We start from the raw sequence: 20,658 nt of genomic DNA, 5'->3' as shown, positions 1-20,658 counted from the left end.
CGCCCGGGGGCGGGGCCTAGCGCGCTGAGAACGTCGGGGGGTGCAGTGTGCTCACCCCTCCCCGGTAGATTCGGTAGGCAGGAGTCACGTGACATCTACTAACCCGCCTCCGCGGCCCGTACACCCGCACGGCGGTGCAGCGCAGTCGCCATCGCCTTGGGCCGTACCACGGCAAGGAGACGGGGGAGGAGGGGGACGAAGGGGGAGTAGGATAGGCCCGCCCCGCCTGTTGGGTTTTCCCGCCTCCGGGGCAACCGGTACTAACACAGGGCGGCCCTGGCCAGCGGCGATGGCGCGTGAGTGAGATACCGGCTCCAGCAAGGAGGTGCCGCTCGGTTCCCTCTTGGTGGCCAGACTTGGCGGCGGGCTGCGGTGGAGTGAGTGGAGTTGGCCTTTGTGTTCAGCTTGGGCAACCATAGCGGTGCTTAATCCGGTTTAGGGAGTACCGGATTGCTCTGTGGAAAAAAATAGGTGTTTCCTCAACTTTCATACAAATTCCTTAGGAGGCGCTCCAGAATCGCGCTTGCCGAGCTGCTGAGGTCCAAAAAATCCTTCCCATTAATCCCTCCATCAACCATCTTTAAATTACTCTCTGGAATTTAATTCCAGATCCATTTTCAATAAATTATTCCTGTCCTCATTTGTCAGGCTTCAGTGAAAGCGTGATGAGGAAAAACTAATGCATACTGTAAATAATTTGTACTAAAACCAAAAGGAAATTGGAGATATTTACCATGCTCAGGTCTTAGGTTACTTAGGTGGCTTCCAAAATTCCACTTTTATGTTTTACCTCAGATTTGTCCATAGTCTGACCTCCTGTGTTGTTATTAGAAAGTGACTGATGACCATTGCTAGAGATAACCCACAAGATGAAGGAGGTGGCTGCTCAGCATGTTCTGTTACTAGCTCTTAGTGCCACCAAACCCTCTCATTTTAGTACTCTGAAGATGCCTGTTATAAATTTTGAGCCAAACTATGTGAATTCATTAAGAGAGGCACCAGTTGTATTAGAAATGCATTTGATTTTCTCTGTCCATGTTTTGAATTTGTTTAACAAAGGCTATATCATGGTGTCTCAATCCCATATAATCCATTTAATCTGTAAGTACCAAGGCTGTCCATCATATTATAGATTATTTTCTTCAAGTTACATTTATTACTAATATTTTTAACCAAAACTTCTTGCATTTTACTTAAATGAACTTTCTGTTACAGGTGTGGACTGCTCATAAGCTTTTGCCATAGGAGAGATAAACAAGGCTACTTCAAGCTTTTTAAGTGTAGTGCACTGTCACGCAGATCCAGCCATGCCTGCAGAAGGGAAAAGTGACCTGGAGAGGGTTGGCCTCTTCAGTGAAATGAGCTATATTACCATTGGAGATAAATATGTATCACATTATATGCGTAAGTACATTTAGTTTTAATCCCTATTTAGTGATAGGGACCACCTCTAGTATCCACCTACTTTCAGAATCACTATTTTCTAATGTTTTGTTGTGGGTTTTTTTTGGTTAGAGGGAACTGCTTTTTCATGCATGTTCTTTGTTCAGGTCTGTATTATTAAGGGAATCTTGTAATGAATTTATTGTAGAAAGGAAAAATCCAGTAAAATTGAAAACTGTGTATGCATAATAGATTGATGAAATCTTTTAGTGTGTGCATTTCTTTTTAATGTTAATTATCTGCAAGTTACCAGTATTTTCTCGCTTTTGTGAAAAGCAGTAGGGTTTCTTTTTTGTCTGCTCTTTCAGCAAGTTTCTGTTACGGCAAAAATAATGACAATTACATTGTTATTATTTTTAAATCAGTGCTACAGTTCTGTTTTGATCTGACTCATGTGTGAGATTCCACATCCTGTCTTTTTTAAAGAATAGTCTCCTTTTCTTGCAGTTTAATGGGAATACTCATTGAGAAAGATAATTTTCGTAATTAGTAAGGTTACAGAGGTTAACCCTCAGTAGCTGCTTTGAAGTGATAATGCAAGATAATGCTGGCTTCTCAATACTGACATTTCTACTGCACTGAGCTGCTGGGTATCCAAAATACCGCTAAAGGCACTTAATCTATTCTAACCAGTCTGTAATCCATGGGAGAGACAGATGCTCCTCTGAAGTATTACTGGCAGTACATAAATAAGCATCACCTCTAGCTCCGATCTGTAGTCTGCCTTAACCAATCTCTCTCCATTGCCTGTAAAGCAAGTGCAGGGTTAGAAAACTAGAACTGGGTGCTGTGAACACCTTCTCAGCATTGTGTTTCAGACACAACCATTTACATGCATGGTTTACAAGTTAAATGCTCTGTAGTACATTCTTGCAGCCACCCAGATCCAGACCTTAGTTTTTTAAAGTAGGCTAAGAGAAGCACTAACATTGAACAGTTATTTACAGTGCTTGCTTTTTTAAAGGCCCTTTTAATGAAGCTGCAAGCAAGAACAAACAGATGTTACCTGGTGGGTCCAAAACAATGTCAGCTCTGCAGGCAGGTTATTTTGATCCTGAGTTTGTGAGAGTTTTCAATGGTGAAGCCTACACAGACCCCGTCCAGCTAAGAAGACGCCATAGATTGGCAGAATCAAAGAAAAATTTGGGCAAAGCTTTTCTGCCCAGTAATGGAGACAAATGGCCGTAAGTGTGAAAATGTTTTAAATCAACCCTTTCTCTTTTCTGTACACTAAAGATGGGTTTCACAGATTTCTTGGAAAACCTGTAATGAGAGTACAATATTCTTGTTTTTTTTACAATATAGTGTTAGTACTGAGGAAATAATTGTGAGCAGCACCATAGGGATGGCTGACCACCAGTAGAAATCAGGTCCTTATGCTTGCTCTTAACTACTGTTTTTCGCTATAAACAGTTTTTTTTACCCTCTAGCATTTCAATGAAACTGGAGATGGGAAAAGGGTAGGATAATTAACAAATATTTAATTTTAATTTAGGAGGAAGCCTGTTGGAACTTACCAGATGCAGTATCTTCCTCCTCCCATTTCTGAGCCTCCCAAAATATTATAATATATATAATATAAAATATTATTTTATAATATTACATAAACAGTAGGGAAAGGGACCAATATCCTGGTGCAACATTTTCCTCTCAGCAAAACCACATCTATTATCTTTTTGCTGGAAAAAAAAATCTTACAGAATGATCAGATGTTACAGAGCTAAGGAATATATGCAGAATATTAAAATAAATGCATCTTTGCTATTTCCACAACAACACAGTTGGTGTCATATAACTATTATTATTCACATGTAAAAACTAGGTAAAGCCTGATTACTCGTTTTGTTCTTGTTGCTGCAAGGAGAGACAGGAGGATTCTGCTTGTGTACAGGGCTTTGTTCTTACAGCCTTATGGTTATATTTAGCTGTATCTTTCTGCAGCTTTGCTTTTGGAAAGTTTTGTGGGTAATGTCTTGTTTATTTTGTGTGTGTATATATAAATTAGGATGCAAGGTATGTTTCATTATATGTTACAGGAACATCTTAGCTTTTAATAGGAATGTAAGACATGGTGTATAGGCTTTCTATTGGATATTCATGTGCTATTTCTGATGGCACAGACAGTGTGTGAGCCCCATGTTTAAAACTTCCTTTTAACTACAACTTAATTTATAGCAACCAAATTATTTATGAGGATTTAACTGTTAGAAACACCTAGGCCCTGATTTCAAATCTATGTCAGTCAATGAGAATCCTCTTGTTCACTTCTTTCTGGGTTCCAAGTCTACCAGTGGGAGTCTAGTGTACAAAAAAGACCTGCTAATGTGCTTTCTTCCATCTAGTGCCTCCACAAATGCATTTGTTAACTGTAGGTGTAGTATCTCATGCTCTTATTCTTGTAAGACTTTTGACTTCTAGACACAAACTTTGGGACAGGTTCTTTGTCATTATCCGCTCCTAAATCTGTAGAGTAGTGCAGAGCAGGGAAAGTGGTTAGATTGCCTTTTAATTTAATCCCAAAGTAGGTATGGAGGATGATTATATGTTTCTTACATCCAAAACTGACTCTCATTGTAAGTGAGGAACCAGTGCAAAGCTCTGATGCTGTTCATGGAGTTGCTATTCTTTGCTGCCTGAATGACAAGCAGCTCTTAGGGATCTTTCTTTTACCTTGGAGCCACATTTATTGTTGCTGAAATGGGAAAGGTTGCAAAGATAACATATCCTGAAGATGTGACTGAAACCTGGGCCTTTCATTTCTTTGTATGTCTGTTCTGTCTTATTTTGTTACTGGCATATAAAAAACTTAGACACAGAAGTGACATTTAAAGAATATCAAATAAAGCACTTAAGAGCTAGGAAACATCAAGATAAAAGTTGTCTGTGCATTGTCAGTTTGTCCTTCTTTTTTTATATATGTGTTTATGAAGTCCCTAAAGAAAGGAAGGTGACGAGCAGGTTGGTTTGTGTTTTGTGCAAAGATGACAAATGTCATCTTGGCATCCTAGTCCTGTCAGTGTTCATTAATGGCCCTTTTAAAAAGGAACTCATTGAGACACTTTGCTGTCTCCCCACAATAACTACAGACAAAACAGATTCCCTTTTCTATCTGGAGTAGTTGACAGATTTAATAGAGTAGCCTCTGTTTATTTTTTTCTGTTTTGGATTTTAGGGGCTTGGGAACAGAGGGTTGGTTGGTTGGGGTATTTTTAGACCACTGTAGCTGCAGCTTAGTGGACCAGATTGCCATTCAGCTATCTCATTACTTTTTCCTTTTCTCCTTTAGCAGCTCTATGATCATGTACTTCGAGAGCATTTTATACACTTAGCAGCAAATACTGGTTTTCAAGTTGATCTTTAAAAGTCTTTGTGAATTCCTGTGGCAGAGGTATTTATCCTAAATGAGCTGTGCCTCCTTTTACCTTCCTTCTGTGACAAGAAAGAAAGTTAACTAGTCCTAACATCTCCCAGAATAAGAACCTTTCAGACAGATACCCCATGTTACCTGCCACTCCATAATCATACCAACACTATCTTACTGCTCTCCATAAACTTGTGGTGAAGGCAGTCCTTTTATCATTGAGCACCATGTCTGTTGAAACTATTCCTCTGGGTCTCAGTGAATCTGTCTCTACCAGTGTTACTTCACTTTGTTGGTGCAAAATTAAATATGCTTCTATTAAGAATATTTATATTATGAAGATACCTTAAAACTTCATCTCTGCTACCATCATGTTTCTTTTTTTATCCATAACACTGTGATGGAATTGCTGTAGTAGCAGATCCATAGACAGTGGCTCTGATCTGGTTTTATATGTAACTCTTGACATGTGTATACTGTTTGGATTTTCTAATTCCTGTTGTTTTAGCACACTATATCTATAAAGCCTGAACTATTTGCAAACCCATAATTAATGTGTTTATTTGCTATTTTTAGATGTGGGCTTGGCAGCTATTATGGAACCATAGGAGGGTCGTATCCATACTTCAGTCCACAAGTAAGAGAAAAAGTAAGATATGTTTCTCCTGGAAAGAATTTTTACACTAATCCGGGAAAGAAAGGAACTGGATACGGGTAACTTCACAATATTGCTTCTTGTGGACTACTTTATTGAATATTTCTTGAGTTTTGAACACCTAAGTAATCTTTTTTGTTTTTACAGTTACGCAAACCTGACCATAGGTGAACAATATGAGTATTTACCGGAGGAGTATGATTTAGCAAGAATAATTGCAAAGGTAAAAATGCTTTTCTCTATTATTTATTAATGTTATGATTATTTCTTACAATTTACATGAACTTTTTGTTCCTTTAGCTTGAAATTGCTGATATTTACTTACAAAGTGCAGGAAGGAAAATAATGGCCATTCTGTATAAAAAAGATTTAGGTATTGTTTATTTATGATGTTTTTTTTGAGACATCTGGTAGTATCATAGAATCAAGGAATAGTTAGGGCTGGAAAGGACCTTAAGATCATCTAGTTTCAACCCTCCTGCCATGGGCAGGAACACCTCACACTAAACCGTATCACCCAAGGCTCTGTCCAACCTGGCCTTGAACACTGCCAGGGATGGAGCATTCACAACTTCCCTGGGCAACCCATTCCGGTGCCTCACCACCCTCATAGTAAAGAACTTCCTCCTTATATCCAGTCTAAACTTTTCCTGTTTTTTTAACCTGTTACCCCTTGTCCTATCACTACAGTCCCTAAAGTAGAGTCCATCCCCATCATCCTTATAGGCCCCCTTGAGATACTGGGAGGCTGCTATGAGGTCTCCATGCAGCCTTCTCTTCTCCAGGCTGAACAGCCCCAACTTTCTCAGCCTGTCTTCATACACTGTATCCCACACAAGTTCAGCCATTCAGGATTTGACTTGAAGTTTCTATTTGAAGACCTTAAGCTACAATATGATAATGACCAAATCATGACAATAGAAGGAACAATAAATGTCTGTGATGTTGTCAGAAGAATGGTACCTCATTATCCTAGATGCTATAGCGAAAATAACTGTTGCTTTTTCTTTGTAAGTTCATAAATCTAAGAAAACTCTAAATTTGCTTGCATTGATTTTATTTATTCTGTATATTTTAGTCATGTATATGTAGTGAAAAAAGGTAGCAGAAGGATATTTTTTGGTCTAGGGTAAGAACAAGGTTAAAAGAAGCATTTCAGCTACCTGAAGTTGAGACAAATTCAGTGTTAAAACTAAGTATCCAATGCAGAAAATGAGAAGAAAAAACAGGGAGTTGGGATTGTTTCCTCTGGATAGGAAAAGAGTAATTTGCTCCGAGATACTAGTATGCATTACCACGTGATACTCTCTCACTGATGGTACGTTTTATGCATGTCCTTTAATTGTTCATAATGTTTTAACCTATTTTATTCTAAAATGAAATCTGGAAAGAATAGCCAACATCTCCTGTGGTACAAAGACCAATTCCTAGAGAAGCTGAGCTGAGTAAGATGCTCAGAATCTGGGAAACATAGTGGCCAGGGTTTACAGGTGTGAGCAGCTGGGATGCACGCAGACAGAATTTTCAGGCACATATACAGTTCTGTTAGACACATCTTAAATGCACAGTACTTTTTCTGACATTTTTCTACCATCCTTTCATACTGATTGTTGTCCTTCCTAGGTAGTGAATATGTTCCATTATACATGGTGGGTATATAAAATACGTTGAGCATCGAGCAAGAGCAAAGAAAGTTAAAGTGAACATTCTCCAAGACTCAGTTTGAATGCTTTCAATTTTTTCTCTTAGAATAGCATACAGTAAAAATCATGAGGCTCATTTCTTTCAAAGTATTTGTTTTACAGAAAGCACAAGAGCAACATAAGCAGTTGTTGAAAGGACGGCCTTTCAGGTTAAATCTATATCCCCAGGAGTATTTTGACAAGAATCCCTATTTTACTGACAAACCTTTGCCACCTATGAAGAAGTCACCTTCAGAGAAGCGAGTTGCACTACCTTTCATACCAAGTTCTCCTGCTAAAAAGGTTAGTTTGTCTTACCGTTACTGGAGACAAAAGATATATTTTCAGATATGTCCCATTTAAAAAGTTTCTCTTACAGTATGTAAGAAAGAAATAAATTTTGGTTTGCTATTAATTTCTTATGTTTTCTTACAAAATGTATTATTCCATTTACATTGTTCTCAGTTTACAAACCCATAAAATCCTGTTTGACCCAACAGCTGCTAACCAGTTTCAAGCAACCTAAAAAGTTTCTCTCCAAGGTCTACATAGTGCTGTTAACACAGAAAGATACAAGCAGCAGGTTATGCAGTAAATGACAGTAAGATAGGTAACTATAGCAAAATCAAATGGTATCCCATTTTGGACCTTGACAAGTCCTGTCACATACCATTTTTTAACCTGCTAATTGCTCTCAGCCTGTATAGACAAACATCTAGCAGATAATTCCCAGTCGTTGAAATGGACAGCTGGAAGGAACAGAAAGACTCAGGTTAATCCCTCTGCTCAGGGAAAGGCTGCAGAATAAACTCAGGAGTTATCTGTTGTTTGTCCATCAGCAGACAAAGTTGGAATCTGCTTGAGAATTTGCCAACTCTTCAGTAGCTAGGAGAAAAGGAGGAAAAGGATGGGAATAAATATACATGGAAGGGCTTAGAGGGCATAAGAAATAAAGCTTGGAGTTAGTATGAAGGACATATAGGAATACAGTTTATCACTTCCAGTTGCGTAGTGTCATTATTTCTTAAAATCTAAATGGATATTTTTCCAGTCCATAAAGCATTCCATCCTGATACATGTTTTTAAGATGAGATACTAAATTTATGCCATTCATTTTAGGCTAAACCTTAATTTCACTTTGAAATGGGTTTAAGATGCATAAATCTCTCTCCCTCTTAAGTGACTTCAGAAATGTGCTACAGTAATACCCCTTAATCTTTCACTTTTCAGCTCTTCATTTTGGAGTTCCACTGTCAGTTGGTTAATGTTGTGCTCTTCTAAGCACCATTTTCCTATTATGCCCTTCATGCCTGACATATCTGACTAACTTCAGTTCATCTGAGGAAGATAATGGTAGCAAGGAAAATATAATTGCTCAGAAAAAGACAGCAAAAATGCTTACACACGAGTAATTGTGTTTCATGACTGGCTTATAGATAAGGCAGCTGAGATCTTTCAGAAGGGAAATCTGTACAGAAAAGTTAGCTGCTAGAAAGGCAGCCTCTCATCTAGCTAACAGTGCTGGCAATCCTGAGCCAGGCTTCTTATCCTTCACACCATATATGTTTTCCCCATATATTTAAATAATGTGTACTTCCCAAGCTACTACATACCCTCCCTTTCTGTGATATAAATTCTTGCAGGAAAAGGGGTTCTATTATTGATCGAATTGCTTCCTGCTGCACTTGTCAGGAATGCAGCCTTAGCAGACTGGGGGGTTTAGCTGCACTAGGGGATTGCAAAGAATTAATCAGGTCTCTGCAGATATTTTTTAACTAATAGTTGCCATTCTTGCAGTACTAGTGGACTGCCAATGCTGTATTCAATCCTTTGTGTCAGAAAGCATGTTGATAATAATATTCAAGCCCTCCTGTACTTAACAATCCCTACACTCGTACTGGATGGGAAAGTGTACTTGTAAACTGATAGTGACATAGAAATTCCAATTATTTTGCCACAACATAGCTCATTTTAGTGAGTTATGTTTTTACTTTTTCTGTGACATCTTTGAGATCCTTTCCTCAAAATCCAGGCTTAAGAAAGAACATTTAAAACTAAGAATTTATTAAAATAATGACTAAAGTGTTCCTTAAAGTTTCCATCAAAAATTAAAGGACTATTTGGTTTTGTTTTATATATAATACAATGCAGTCTGCTATTCAGTATTCTTACTTGCTTTTGCATGAAAAATATTTTCATTAACTCGGTTATACTGTAGAATGGCACTTCAAAAAGTTGATTGGTTGGTTGGTTGGTTTTTTTTTCAGGCAGGGGGCATGAAAGGAGGCACATTTGACCCTTACCCAAGTCATTCTGCTGAGCCTTATGTAGTTAAAGACACTAAGGGTGTCACATCTGCTAGAGAACGACAGATTTTTCATCCTCCTCCTGGCCCAAAAAGCAGACCTGTTACAAGCATAGTGACTTTAAATGTCCAAAGGTAAGCACCTTTGAGTTCATGTTTCATGTGTGCTGCCTACCATAAGTCATTAGCACAGCTGTTTATTACAGTCTAAAATAATTGAATAAATGAAGGAATGAATTACTAACAGAAGGATAAGAAACGTATAAGGAGCTTGACTTTCCAAATTCATTCCTACTTTCTTCTACAATCAGGTTACTTTATAAGGCTATACCTACCGTAGAGACCTTCAGAATCATGCTAGATGTAATTGAATTTTTTTGTAATTTTCTGACTTGATAAATGTAAAAAGACCAGGAATGTTCCTGTCAAAAAGAAAATCAGTTTTGTTTTCCCTTTGAGTGGAAGGTGTCTTTGCCTGTGGCAGGGGGTTGGAACTATATGATCTTTGAGGTCCCTTCTGACCTAAACTATTTTGTTGAGTCTGTGGTTCTTTTTCTGGAACAAAGTTAGCTCCCTCTGCTGGCAAATACAATACTAGGTAATCTAAACCTGTGAAACTTCCGAATCGGATTCGTAACTACAAACATGTCACTGTGCAGTGTTAGAAGAGATTTACAGAAGCACAATTCTTTGTATTACTAAACTATAATCCGTATGTGAAACAAATTTATTTTCTAGTTTTGGCTCCGTTGTAATTCAAGCAGAAAATCGAGACTGTGTTCTTTAGTTAGAGAAATCACTTTCAAATGAAGACTTCTAAGGTTGCAAGTAGACCAGTTAAGCATATTATTTTGCATTCTCCATGAGTATGTAATAATGAGTAATGAGTAATAATTTAGAAATTTAGAAATGATTAAAATTTGAAAAACTTTCGTAGAGGAATCTACTTCACATTTGTGATTTCTCCTTTACATATATGTGAAGTTTAAGAAATACACCTCATTTTTTCACCTATTGCTGTTCAATTTATTTCACCACATCTTGGCATTTGTGTAATCACTTTTTAAGCTGTAGGGATAGTTCTGAAGTTTTCATTTACACTGACAAGTCAGAACCAGAAGTACGTATTACTCCACGATGCTTTTCATTACGAATGGAAAGTAAGAAAGAACTGAAAATAAATTCTTGGTACACCAGAAAGTGTAGTAACTGCCAACACTGATATAAGAAAGTATAACCTTCCAGGTAGGCACTGATGTTTTTCAGTTAGTACAAGGGAAAAAGAATGGTATATTGCTCTGAGTAGCCTTGTCATTGTAATTGTGTTACGGGCTTATGAACAGAATAAGAATTCATGTTGCCAAATTAAATGTTTTTATTTGGAAAAAAAACCTTAACTGTATGTGAAGTAGGTTTCAAAATGAAAAGGGGGGAACTGATTGTGAAGTGTCACTGTGTGCTCACAGATACAGTTATAATGGACTCATTAAGAATACTTGTAAAGAGAAAAATGTCACTTATCTATCAGCAGTCCCACAGGGAAATTAAAAGTGGTATTTCAGATTCTCCACTACTATTTCCTTTCTAAGAAAATGTTTAGAATGTATTTGTTTGGTTCATTTTCCAAGTCATTAAATATGATCACAGAACTGGGCATACCTCAGGTTTGAATTTTTACAAAAACTCTTGTAATTTGTATAGTGATATTCTACTAAAATCTAATAACTCTCTTAATTTATGTTTCAGATCATTAAATGCAAATAACTACAAGACTGCGCAGCTGACATTTTTTTAGGTGCAAGAGGTGAAATGCAGGGTACACTTTTTATACTCTGAACTGTTATCAAAGCTATAATAAAATGTGGAAAGTGGGATTCAGCTATATTGGGCAATCCAGTCTGTTCAATTATTGGCAATGTCATCTTTTGTTTCTAAATATAAAGCTATTATTTAAGATAATTTATTAAGTTCAAGGCTGTATTTTTATATACATTTTCATGTTATTGCTTAACTGAACTTTTGAAAGATACTTTCAGAAAACATGCTTTCTAATTAGTAATTTGGGTTGCAAATTTAAATATATTGTAGTAGAAGAAGGTGCATATATTTTAAAGTGAGTATCAGTGTATGTCTTAACCAAGTTAGTCTCATATGGGCCCCAGTGAAACTAAGGTAATTAATTCCCTTCAGTCAAATTGCAACTTGTACTTTATGTACACTATAATTTTGAGTAAGAACTGTCTTAAAAATGTGTAATTTTGATTTCTGATGATCGTCTCAAAAGGACCAGTATCGAGAATGTTCAGAACCAGGCCACAAGGGGGCTGTTCATAACAGGAAGGTCATCTCTATTTACCAGCATCTGTTTCCTCACAACCATAAGTGCTGCCACTTTCTCCGAGAGAAGTTTAATTTCACTTTCCATGTACGGAAGTTTTCTAACAAATCTCACCTGTCTTTCAAACTAGCTTCTTCTCAGATGGAATTGTGATCCTAAATGTACACCTTACCTCTGTCTTAATCATTTCAATTGGGTTTTTATATGTGGTCCAAGAAATTTTTAAATGAAAATCAAAGCTGATTTATTACGAAATTTAAAAAACCCTCAGAATTTATTTATCCCAATTATTACATGAAGACAATTTTTATATATTTTTATATTAATTTTTATAAGAGATTTATCATACCACTGTAGAATATCCATAGAATATCCATAAAATGGTATCCTGACTGCTGCTCACAGGATAATAGTTTTTTAAAGACATTCCAGACTGGATCTCACATTTACTGGCATCAATGAAAATAAAAACAAAGCCAAGAATTGTTGGTCATGTCTTCAAGCATGTGCTTAAGCATAAAACCCCTCATCTTGAAATCAACAGGATCCAACAATATTTTAAAATATTAGTTACTCAAGAACTTTTTCTCTATCCAAAATGTTTTCTCTATCCAAAGACCTGTAACAGAATTTCTTCTTTCCTTGTTTATACCTTGTATTAGACAACAGTACTGGTGCTGACATCAGGTACCTTAAGTGTCCTCTTTGTAGAGAGTATCAGGAGCATTTGCCATGTTGTTCACTTGTGAAGTCTGCAGACACAGCATTCCTAGGCAGACTGAACCATACTGTACTTCCTCCTAACTGCTGTTCTGATGTAGTACAGCTGATGAACACTCCCCTGAAGTTCTTCTTTATGTCTTTCTGTCTCTTTTCTTTTTGCAATTGTTCCTCGTCTGTTTTCTTCTGTATTTCAATAATCTTTTAATTCACCTACAAGACTGCAATACTGAAAACTGATTAAAACGTATGACATTTAATAAAGTAAGTCCAGCTTATTTGAGAAGGTGTTAGTGCCTGTGGACTGGCCTTGTGTGCTTATCATGGGAGCCAGTAACTTCACCTGATATGTCCCCACAAGAAAATGGGGGATCCCAAAGGGCTGTCCACCGATCCTAGCTAGGACCTCAGTATGTTGTTTTAATACAAGTGGTAGTTGTGTCCTCTGGCTTCTTGGCAGTACCTTTGAGTGTGATGACAAAATTTAGAACTTCCTTAAATTTCATTAGCCAGTTGTCTAAGGTAAGGAGAACATCAGAATTGCTTACATGGTTTTCATAGTAACAGCTTCCCTACATCCTCACAGTGTAGATACAGCCAGTCACCTTCATAACTGATTCTGACTATCTCAGGAGAGAGTACTTCGAAGACCCAAAAGAGACCTATCGGGTTTTTGGTATAGCTGCCTTGGAGACAGAGTAAATTAAGCAGCTGCCCACCTTGCCTGGTCTCAAAGGGTCCTCTGTTTGGGGGTTGCTAAAGGTCGAACAAGTGCCAGCTGTGACCACGACAGTGGATGGGCAGCAATATCGCACCAACCGAGACTCCTTAATTACCATCCATAACTGATCTGCCAACTGGAGAGCCAAGGAGTGATTAGCAGGACCCGCTCACCCTTTAATAGCCCCATATGGTCAGTGTGAAAGACTACCAGAGGGTGGAGACTAACAGTAGACTACTGTGGCCTGAATGAAGTCACACCACCATTGAGTGCTGCCATACCGGACATGCTAGAACTACAATATGAACTGGAGTCAAAGGCAGCCAAGTGGTATGCCACAACTGATACTGCCAATGTATTTTTCTCAATTCCTTTGGCAGCAGAGTGCAGGCCACAGTTCGCTTTTACGTGGAGGGACATCCGGTAGACATTCAGTACATTAGTTTTGGGGAATAAAATGGCAAGATGGATGTCTTCAGATCCCCACAGATGTAATCAGCAAGTTAACAGCAACATCTCCACCAGCTAATAAGAAAGAAACACAAGCTCACAAGCTTTATTAGGTGTTGTGGGGTTCTGGAGAATGCACATCCCAAATTACAGTCTGATTGTAAGTCCTCTCTATGAAGTGACCTGGAAAAAGAACAATTTCAAATGTAGCCCTGAGAAAACAAGCCTTTGAACATAACAAAAATATGGAAATGACTGGAGGTCAGTAATTTGAATGTTTTACAAGAGAAAGTGGTTTATTACCATTTATTTGAGACAACAGACTCTTGTAGATTATCAGGAATTACCTGGAAAAAAAAAAGAATAGCTGAGAAGGTATTGCAAAGTAAAGCTCCTAACTTGCAAATCATATTCTGAAGCTTTGAACTTAGAAGAGACATTTCTGCACAAATTCCAGTGGAATACTCAGAGTAACAGTTAGATTGCATTGAAGGAGTACTGTGGTACCTGGCCATGAGATTTCCTTTGCACAGAGACTAGAACTGTAACTTGTTGTTGGGGATAAATATATATTTATAAATATAGTGCATTCCTCTCATTTTCAGTAGCCCACAGGTGATTTTGTACTACTAAGTAATCTTCAGTGAATTGTACAATGTCACTTTCATGGCTGGAAGCATCTTGTCAGTATTCCTGCAGTTCATTCTTAAGTAACTGATTTTTCTCTGGTGTTTGTGACTGTTGTTGATAACCTCTTGCATTCTCTGCACTGGTCAAGCTAGACTTCAAAAGATCAGTATCTGCTTTTGCATTTCTGAGTTCAGTCATGAATTTCTTTTCTGTGGAATCTTTATCTGCTTGGAGCTTCTCGAAGGCCTTCTGCAACATCTGTTTACTGTAAAAACATTCCTGCAGGGTCATTTCAAGATTCAGTTTTTCAGCTTCCAGGGTCTGCAATAACTGATGATGGGTTTCCAGTTCAGATTTTGCTGCAGTTTCTTTTTGTTCTGTTTGTTGCATTTTGCTTTGTTTTCTTTCAAGCTCTTGCTCTAGGGAACTCTTTTCTTTTTTAAGCTTGGATATCTCTATCTTCAGTCTTTGCTTTGTTTCTTTTAAATCAAAGCATTTCCTTTGCCAGAACTTCTGGCTTCTACTGAGCCTCCTTTTCACAGGTAACTGCAGTCATATTTTCTTTCTGGTTCCTGATGTGAAAGTTGTGGTGCCGCTGTGTTAAATGTTGTTTAACATTTTGGAGTTGATTCCTTTGTTTCTCAAGGATGTCTTTCCGGTTTTGGAGTTCTTTACGTTTGCATAAGGAGCTCTTTTTCAGATTTTACTTTTTCACTGTACTCTATACCCATTAAAGGAATGTAAACTATTATCATAGGCCCTGTTTTATTCCCTACTGGGCATTGGGGCAGGCACAAAATACCAAGTAAGCATCTGTCCTGGTTTCCCCGGGCACAGAGGTAATTTTCTTCCTAGTAGCTGTTGCAGTGCTATGTTTTGGCTTTAGTGTAACACTGGCAACACACTGGTGTTTTAGTTGTTGCTGAGCAGCACTTACCTTGATCAAGGACTTTTCATTCTCATGCTCTGCCAGTGAGGAAGGACACAAGAAGCCATGAGGAAGCAGAGACAAGACACCTGACCCGAAGTAGCCAGAGGGATATTCCATATCACAGCATGTCATGCCCAGTGTGTACGCTGTGGGGAGTCGCCAGGAAGGGACTGATTGCTGCTTGGGTCGGGCTGGGTATTGTTCAGTGGATGGTGAGCAACTGTACTGTGCATCACTTGAGTTTGTTTTTTGTTTCCCCTTTTAGTTTTATATTCTCTTCCTTTGTTATTTCCCTTACATCATTATTATTAGTATGGTACTTTATTTTAGTTATTAAACTGTTCTTATCTCAGCTTGTGGGTTTTATGTTCTTTCAATTCTCCTTCCCATCCTGCTTGGGTAGGGAGGAAGGAATGGAGGGGGAATGAGTGAGCAGCTGCAAGGTGCTGAGTTACCATCTGGGTTTAGACCACAACAGTGTCTTACATGGATTAAGGGTATTTCCAGCAGAGGAGAGAGGACTTAAGGAGACTATAATAGTTGTCCTTGACTGCTTTTGTCATCCCAGTCCCTATGAAATAAGGGCAAACTGGAGTTCACGCTATGTAGGGACAGAAAAAACGGTTTATGCAGCATTTCACAGGAGAAGGACAAAATGTATTCCCTGTCCTCATGTCTCTCTCTTCCCTCCCTGACTCTCCACCCTGTTTCCTTACATGCTTTGCATTGCATTCTGTACCCACTGAAGAGAATCCCAATTAATGTGGACAAGATAAGTGTCACGGTTTAAACCAAGTCCGCACAGCTCATTACTCCCCCCCTTTGCTCCCCCAACTACCGGAGAGTTAGGAAGGAGGATCCAAAGAATGTACCCCCCACAGATTGAGATAAGCACAGTTTAATAGCTAAGGCATAACACAAATAACTACTGCTACTACTACTACAAATAATAATGATAAAGCCAATAACAAGTGAAGAGAATACAACACCTCACCAGCCACCGACCCATAACTCACCCCACCCTGCCCAACCGAGCACCGACCAATACCTCCTCCATCCCCCCAGAGCTCCAGCCCTTCTGGGTCTCTCCCGGTTACATCCTGGGCATGACGTGCTATGGTATGGAATACCTCTTTGGCTAGCCTGGGTCAGGTGTCCTGTCTCTCCTTCCTCCCAGCCTCCCTCCTTCCCCTGCAGAGCATGAGCTCAGAAAAGGCCTTGGACAAACCAAACATTTGAGCAGTAACTCAAAACATACTTGCTATCAGCAACTGTTCTCAGCCCGAAAGTCAAAACACAGCACTGCACCAGCTACCAAGAAGGAGAAAAAATGACTGCTACTGCTCAAACCAGGACAATCAGGTAACAGTTTCACATGTGCAGAACAGAAAATGAGGTTTCATCCTAATGGGCAGGAGGGAATAGTATATATAACTCTGGCTATGGTCCTGCTACCCTGAAAAATCTCAGGAAGATGACACTGGTTTTCTTTTTTAAACCCAGACTGTTCACAGGTTATTTTCCGAAAATCCCTGGCATTCTCAAAACCCAGACTCCAGCAAAAGAATAACTTGTTTGTGGATAAAAATTGTTACACCTACCAGAGATGCATGAGTTGGTGTGGAATTCATCAGAATCTTGTCTGAGCTATGTGGGGAAGTCTGTAAATACTGAGAACTAACACTTCACCTGAGCAGCTCCTGAAGTAAGGCACCTGCCATTGTCAGTAGTGAGCCTGAGCTTCCCTGGTGCAGCCTTGTGCTGGCCACTTTGCCAGTGGTGTTTTGGCACTGGGCACATCCATCTACTGAAATAAATACCCTCTGTGGAAATCCTGCTAGCTCAGACTCTACACCAGTCCTTCCTGCTCTCGTCTGCCGCCAGCATCAAATCCACTTACTTTCAACGTTGTTTGCAGGTCAGCTGGGTCTTCAGCTGCTGTGTGACCACCTGCAACTAAAAATGACACTTCTACAATTAGCAGTGCCTGATGTTCACAGGAAGAGCTGCTTCAGATCTGACAAGGGAAAACTAGAACTCAGCCTTGCTACTGGGCCCGCGGAAGGATGCAATGGAGCACTCCTGAGGCTGTGGGAGCCCTGCAGCAGCTCCCGGCACTGCCCAGGGTCACCTGCAGGACGGTCCGTGCCTGGGAAGTCTGTGCGGAAGCAGCCCAGGCTCCAGGCAGAAGCTGGTCTTTCTTTGGCAGGTGGCAAAACGCGTACCTCCAGCGGCTTCCATCAGAGCCTCCCCGGCCGGCTGGCGGAGCTGGCGCCGGGGGAAGGCGGCACAGCCCTTCGTACCAGCACCGGCTCTGCTCTCTAACAGCTCCGCCCGCACCAACGCCGGTCACCCCGCAGGAGGCCGCTGCTGCCGCCCGGCACCGCTCCAGGCTCCCTTTCGAGCCGGGGTGGGGTCAGCGCAGCGGTGTGGCCGCGGGCTGAGCGCTGTGGCACCGCGGGACGCGGGAGCCCTCCTGTGGCAGCGGCATTGCCCCTCGGTTCCCCTATAACCCTAACGGTCCGGAGGCGGTCCCGTTCACCCCGCGGCGGCTTCCTCTGCCGTGAGCTCCCCCCGCGGCCCTGAGAGCCCGCAGGGTGGCGGGGGAAGGCCGGGAGCAAGTGCCCCGGGCCAGCTCTCCTGCCCCGCCGCGGGGGGCCCGGGCACCTGCCCAGAGCCAGCCCGGCAGCCCTGAGGGGAGCGTGCATGAGCGGCCAGGGCCTCCTCCTGTCTGTCTGACCTTCCTTTGTTGTGGCAGGGGGACTATGATCTTAAGGTCCTTTCCAACCCTAACTATTCTATGATTCTATGATTTCGCCTTTCTCTTGCGCACAGCTCCACGTTGTCACTCTTGGGGTGGGGGTGAGTGTTTGTTCAGTAGCACAGCCACAGCTGTGGTACGTGGTTTTGTTATTTACAGTTTAAAAGAAATATTCTGTCACAGGCTGTTTAAATTTGAATAGAAAAAGTGGGTGAAAGCTTAAATACGGTTAACTTGTTCAGCAGTAGGAGATGTTGCAGAAATTGGAGTTCTTGAATATTCAGCCATGAGGCCTGTCACTCAGTGTGTATGCTACAAGTTTAAACGTGTGCTTAGGGTTAGGGTTAGGGTTCTAGTTCCAGAGACTGGCAAAGAGATAAATGATGGTACATTTGAGCATCATTTTGGAAGGAAATTTTGCAGTTATGCAGACAAAAGAGTTAAGTTGGGATCATGACTGTTGGTCCTTAAGAATGGCATAGCTGTAATACTCAAGGGTTTCCGACTCTCCAAATAGTTATGTGTTTTTGCAGAAGTACAAACTGAAACTGCTTTACACCTGTTGGGGGACAGCTGAAGAGTTTGGTGGCTGGAGTTAGTCAGGCAGTATTACACAACACCAACAAATTCAACCTTGTATTTAGCTGCTTGTTTTCCAACCAAGAAATTTACTCTTTTTCTTCATCTTTGTGGCATTATAAGGGGAAAACCAAGTTCTGAGTTATGCTTGCAGTACATAATGAATAGAACATAAAATCTGTTGCTGTAATCTGTCCCTCGCTCACAATTTTTGAGGCCTTTTTGGATCCTGTTCTAACATGAGTGACAGCCAGAGATGTTTCTTCAGTACTCTTCTGTGAACTAAAATCAGACTCTTACTGGGAGTCACTGATGGAGAAATTTACCCTTAAAAGTTTATGAATATCTTTATAACAGTTAATGTTTTAGATCTTTTTAATCAGGTATTTAAGCTTGTCCTTCAGCCATGCTAGCAAACCAAGTATGACTTTTTTTCCAATTGGGTTTTTCTGTCAAAGATAACCAAATGTTTGTAAGTGTTAAAAGACCATATTATATGACACAAGGTCTGGATGGCAGCAGGAGGCTTTGCTGCGCTGCAGTGCAAGAGGAAGAAGAATGAATGAGTGATGCAAGGAAAAAAATCACCATTCGAATAAATGTAAAAATATTTGTCATGCTCAGCTCCTTCTTGGTTCTGGTGTGAGCCCTCCAAATTCTGGCAGTTTGTCAGAATATTACATCTTCTTTGTCAGTGAAGAAAGAACCATGAAGACCAGTGAGTGCTGCCACTGATATGTGTAGAAACTGACAAACACAAACTTCAAGTTATATTACCAGGAGTCTGTGTGTGAAGCTCAGTCAGGGAGTAACTAAATCCCTTGGTAGGCCAGCAGTTTAAAGACCAAAGAAGGCTTCTAAATAATGAAACTTATTATAAATCTACCCTAAGGAACACTGGTTTGGAAGTTTCCTCCTGGAGTTCTGCTGCCCGTTTGCGCCATCAGGGGTGTGTGTGTGTGTGCTAGAGACTATTGCTAATACATCTGCATCCTGGATTTCTGAAAAGGCAGTAAGAACAGGAAAGACATGAGTTGTCAGCTCATGTTTGCAGTTAAACAAACACATCTGTTTGAAAACAGAAAATGAAGCAGCTTCCTAAATAGATAGAAGCCTCCAGTTCCACTTTGAGACAAATGGAGAACAGGTTTGGAAGTCTTGACCTGAAGCCATGTGGAATTCTTGGCCTGAAAGCAATATGATTGCTGTAAAATTCTGATGTATTTGTTTATCTGAAAGAAGAGCAGTGCCTTATTTTGTTTAGAAAGAAAATCCACTGTGTGTTTCATGTTATACATGAAAGAAAAACAGTGAAAAATTCTATCAGAATGTTCTTTTTGGATTTCTCATGCAATGACCAGGAAGATTTTCCAGGGCAAAAACAAGTGCGAGCAGGGAAATGCTGCAGGAGATGAAGAAAACAACGGTGGGCCATGAGGTAATCGGCTGCAAAGAAAGAAGGGGGTTTGACAGTTCAGTCAGTTCTGTGTTAGCAGTTGGTGGAGATAAATGTAGCTGTCCTTCCTTCTCTCATGAGCTCTTTTCCATAATATTTTAGTTACTTGTTAAGATGGAGTCTCATCTAAATAAGAGCTCCAACACAACAGACTTATCAAAAAGCACCCAAAATTACAATTTCTCAGGAAAAGAAACTGAGAAGTGAGGACAGGAATAGATAAAACAGAACAGCAGCTAAAAATTCAGTGCATCTGAGAATTTCCAGAAACAGCATGAATTAATGAAATTCAGGAAGCACTGACAAGTAAAATGAGGACAGGAGTAGTCAGGATTCTGAGATGCAGGGTTGTTTAACAGTTTGAAGTTACTTGAGTAAGGACAAGGCAATTAGTTACGAGACTGTATTAGTGAATTTGATGAATAATGTAGTTCTAATAATGCCACTTCTAAAAGGCATCAAGTTTATATGACATCTAAAATACAAAGAATTCTATGAAGCATTTTTTAGCAATGTCAGGGCTGTTGAGCTAGCTTGGAAGAGCTAATAGAATCCATAATTCAGCCTCAAATTTTAATGGTGATCAGCGAATGAAAAATGGGTGAAAAGTCTGGCAGAAGAAGCCT

At 39.9% G+C, this 20,658-nt stretch overlaps 1 protein-coding gene across 4 annotated transcripts; it reads left to right on the top strand.

Moving 5' to 3' along the window:
* The first annotated feature begins 12 nt into the window (after positions 1 to 12).
* CFAP96 (cilia and flagella associated protein 96) lies at positions 13 to 11,414 on the top strand. 4 transcript variants are annotated; one of them, XM_031048957.2, is made up of 8 exons: positions 13 to 73; positions 1,216 to 1,404; positions 2,408 to 2,627; positions 5,381 to 5,518; positions 5,607 to 5,682; positions 7,265 to 7,444; positions 9,409 to 9,581; positions 11,193 to 11,414. In XM_031048957.2, the coding sequence occupies exons 2-8, from the start codon at positions 1,308 to 1,310 to the stop codon at positions 11,239 to 11,241; spliced, it is 933 nt and encodes a 310-aa protein (XP_030904817.1). In that variant the 5' UTR covers positions 13 to 73; positions 1,216 to 1,307; the 3' UTR covers positions 11,242 to 11,414. The 4 variants fall into 4 exon arrangements, with proteins under 4 accessions (XP_030904817.1, XP_030904818.1, XP_030904816.1 ...); XM_031048958.2 differs by having other exon boundaries at positions 29 to 377; positions 7,331 to 7,444; XM_031048956.2 differs by having other exon boundaries at positions 31 to 325.
* Positions 11,415 to 20,658: the final 9,244 nt, after the last annotated feature.

The sequence above is a fragment of the Melopsittacus undulatus genome, chromosome 7 (assembly GCF_012275295.1).
Source record: "Melopsittacus undulatus isolate bMelUnd1 chromosome 7, bMelUnd1.mat.Z, whole genome shotgun sequence".
NCBI classification, from domain to species: Eukaryota; Metazoa; Chordata; class Aves; order Psittaciformes; family Psittaculidae; genus Melopsittacus; species Melopsittacus undulatus.
The sequence above is the reverse complement of the archived record's forward strand: the minus strand, read 5'-3'. Positions and strand labels throughout refer to the sequence as shown.

Bases quoted from the DNA above. Each gene is read 5' to 3' on its own strand.
- CFAP96 (XM_031048957.2), top strand. From the start codon at position 1,308: ATGCCTGCAGAAGGGAAAAGTGACCTGGAGAGGGTTGGCCTCTTCAGT. The intron at 5,519-5,606 runs GTAACTTCACAA...TTGTTTTTACAG, and splicing joins AAGAAAGGAACTGGATACGG to TTACGCAAACCTGACCATAG. The intron at 5,683-7,264 runs GTAAAAATGCTT...TTTGTTTTACAG, and splicing joins TAGCAAGAATAATTGCAAAG to AAAGCACAAGAGCAACATAA.